General features: G+C 16.2%; 1 protein-coding gene across 1 annotated transcript; it reads right to left on the reverse strand.

Annotated features, from left to right (window-relative positions):
• Positions 1-706: 706 nt before the first annotated feature.
• Positions 707-1,481, reverse strand: PGAL8A_00177200 (Plasmodium exported protein, unknown function; the record flags this gene model as incomplete). Its single annotated transcript, XM_028670095.1, has 2 exons — positions 707-1,207; positions 1,290-1,481. The coding sequence occupies 2 exons, from the start codon at positions 1,479-1,481 to the stop codon at positions 707-709; spliced, it is 693 nt and encodes a 230-aa protein (XP_028526881.1).
• Positions 1,482-3,420: the final 1,939 nt, after the last annotated feature.

The raw sequence follows: 3,420 nt of genomic DNA on the forward strand, positions 1-3,420 counted from the left end.
TAAATTAAAAAAAATTAAAAAAAAAAAAAAAAAAAAAAAAAAAAAATCGTCTATATAAATTTACTATAAAATTATTAATATATCTTCATATTCAATTCAGAATAAATTTTAAAACTTCAAAATTAAAAATTAAAATGTGATTTAAGGCTAGAGTATGAAAATACTTGTATTATTTTCATCATAAAATCACAAATTAATTCACTAATTAGACATAGCTATATCTATTATAATTTCAGAATAGGAATCAAAGTATCTATATAATTGTCTATAAGATAAAGGTCATGTGTGAATTATGTATCATTATATTTATGTTAAAATATATTACAATATATTTCATATTAGAAAGTTTTTCTAGAACTTAAAAATGAATTTTTTAAAAAAACAAATTACTTCTAATTATTTTACAATATTAATTTGATTAATAAAAAAATAACACATTATATATATAAAAAGGTAATTCATCATATATTAAAAGTTTACGATAACGGACAAATTAAAAGTGGAAATTTTGAAGAATCAATAAATAGTATATCTTTACTATAAAACAATCTAATTTTGACACATAATCCAATGAATAAATTAAAATTACCTATTTATGACATTATGTTTGAAGTCATAATAATATTTAAGATATTATTAACTACTATATCCTGAAATTTTCCTTTAGAGGACAATTTTTTTTAAAAAAATTATTCATAATTTGCTTTTACATATTATTGCTATTTGATTTTAAATCTAACAAAAGAATTGAATTTAATACAAGATATAGAGAAGTTACTATATTCGACCCGTTAACATATTTATTTTCTTTATCAGTAGTAGTGAGAGATACAATAGATAGTGTCATTGACATAAGTGGTAATAAAACAATAGAAGCTATGTTAAATATTCTCAAGATTTTTTTGTATTTTTGCATTAGATGCAAACTATTTACTTTATTATTGCTTTCTCTTTTTATCTGTACTACGTTTTCATTTTCATTTTCTATTTTTATTATTTCCTTTTTATCCTTTTCTTCCTCTTTTAATTCTAATTTTTCAACCTTTGTATTATTTTCTTCTAAATTTGTTTGTATATTCGATGAACTTACTTTTAATTCTTCATTTGTTGGTTCTATTACTTCCTTACCTTCGGATAAAGATCTTTTAGTTCCTAAATCTAATTTGTTTTTTAGGTTGTATTTATCATTCCATGTTCTGTAATTGTACTAAAAGAAAAATAAAACGATAAATATTTAAAAAAAACGGTAAAAAATAATAAAAAAATTTATAAGTTTTATTATAATCTACATTTTCACAATAAAGTAATATCCAAATTAGTAGGGTAAATAAAGAAATTTTTATAAAAAAAAATAACTTGTTTATTTTCCCTCTTGTACGGTATTTTTTTAAAGTTGAAATATCTTCAATAACAAAATTTTCCTCTGTATGGGAATTGCATCTAGAATTTAAAATAATATTTGAATTAATATAATCTCTCATGTTTATTATCTTTTATTTAAGATGTAAAATATGTTTTTAATAAGAAATATGTTTTTATAGTACTTTTTTTTTTTATATAAATTTTTATATATTTTTAGATATAATTAATATTCCTAATTTTTTAAAAAATAAAATAATTAAAATATAAAAAGTAAAAATAATATATATTAAAAAATTCAAGAAAAAAAGTTTCTTTAAAGATATTTTGCATTAATTTTTATTACAAAATTTTATAAATATGTTATGTATAAATATTATAAAAATATAATCAATTAATAAAATGTTACATATATACACTGTATCTAAGATTAATAATTGAGCATTTCCTCTTATTTTTTTCAAACAAAAAACTCCAAAAATACATATTACGCATTTACCTTTAAAAAATAAAAGGAGAGGATAAAATAAAAAAAAATAAATAATAATATATGCATAATTAAAAATACCTATTACTGTAAAAAAAAATTTTGGTGCTTAATTCTACAATTGTATAATTTGTTTCTGACAATAATAATAAAAAAAAAAAAAAAATAGAAAAATATTTCTGTCATAATTTAAATTATAAATTTGGAAATAACAATAGTATATGTAGACCTTTATGTCATAACACATAAATTTAAAAAATAATTAATGACATCTTTTGTTTTATACTAATTATAATGAATTATAGAATTTTATATCATTATAATTTAACTTTGTAGTGATATATAATGAAATAAATTTTAGTTATAGAAAAGAAATTAAAATTAAAAATTTATGCATGCATTATTTTATTTTTTAATTTGCAGTATAATATACAAAATACTTTAAAAATAAGAAAAATTAATAAAAATAAGTAAAAAAAGGATAATATGAAAGACGTACATGCATTTATAATAAAAATCGTGAATATATACTATATTATATTATTTAAATTCGGAATATAATTAATAATAATTTTAATTTTATTTCATTAATATAGTGATGTCACTATATTTTTCATATATTTTAATTATAGTAAAAAATTAAAATTTAATTTTAAATTGATTACATGCATCTCTTTTGTTATAAAAAATCAAATAACATTTCAATAAAAATAAATAAATTAATAGTAATTATTATCAGTTATTTATTAATGATTTATTAAAAATAACTATGTAAATATAAAAAAAAATGTATAAATGTAATAAAGTTAATTTAAATGTCACTGATGATATAACATGTATATTTTAATTATAACGATTATTAACATAATATTAAATATAATCAAATGACATTCTTCCTATTTTATTAATATAATAAAAGAAAAAGAAAATTTTCAATTCACTTAAAGAAATACCATATATATATTTCTAATAACAATTCATATAAGAAAAAATTCTAAAATTATATTCTTAGTTAATAAATGTGCTATTCATCTTTTTAAATATCTTAATTTTAATATAATGCAGATAATCAATATGCATGTAAAATATTTAAGAAAATACCTTATCTATCTAACTAAAAATACTATCTCGCAGTTATATATATAATATAAAAAAATTTTTAATTTTTTTCCTTATATATTGTTTTATTTTTTTAGTGTTGATGTAGTTAATAATTTTTTTTTTTTCTTTTTACTAATTTTTTTTCATGGATAATTGAATTTAATTTGAAAAAATTTAATTATCATCCATTTTTGATGAATAATTATTTTTTTCTCATTTATTAAGTACTTATTTTATGGAGAATTGTTAATTTATGTTAACAAAGATTATTTTATATATATTTATAGATGTTTATATTGAGAATTTAAATTTTATTTAAATTGAGAATTTTTTCTTAAATTAGATAAATACATCCTATAAAATAGTTAATGAGTTCAAAATAATAAAAATGTGTTAGATTATAACTATTTATTTTTTTTTATATAATTTAATTATATAATATTTCTTATTTATAACGAAAATATTGATATAAT

The sequence above is a fragment of the Plasmodium gallinaceum genome (genome assembly GCF_900005855.1).
Source record: "Plasmodium gallinaceum strain 8A genome assembly, contig: PGAL8A_v1_66, whole genome shotgun sequence".
NCBI classification, from domain to species: Eukaryota; Apicomplexa; class Aconoidasida; order Haemosporida; family Plasmodiidae; genus Plasmodium; species Plasmodium gallinaceum.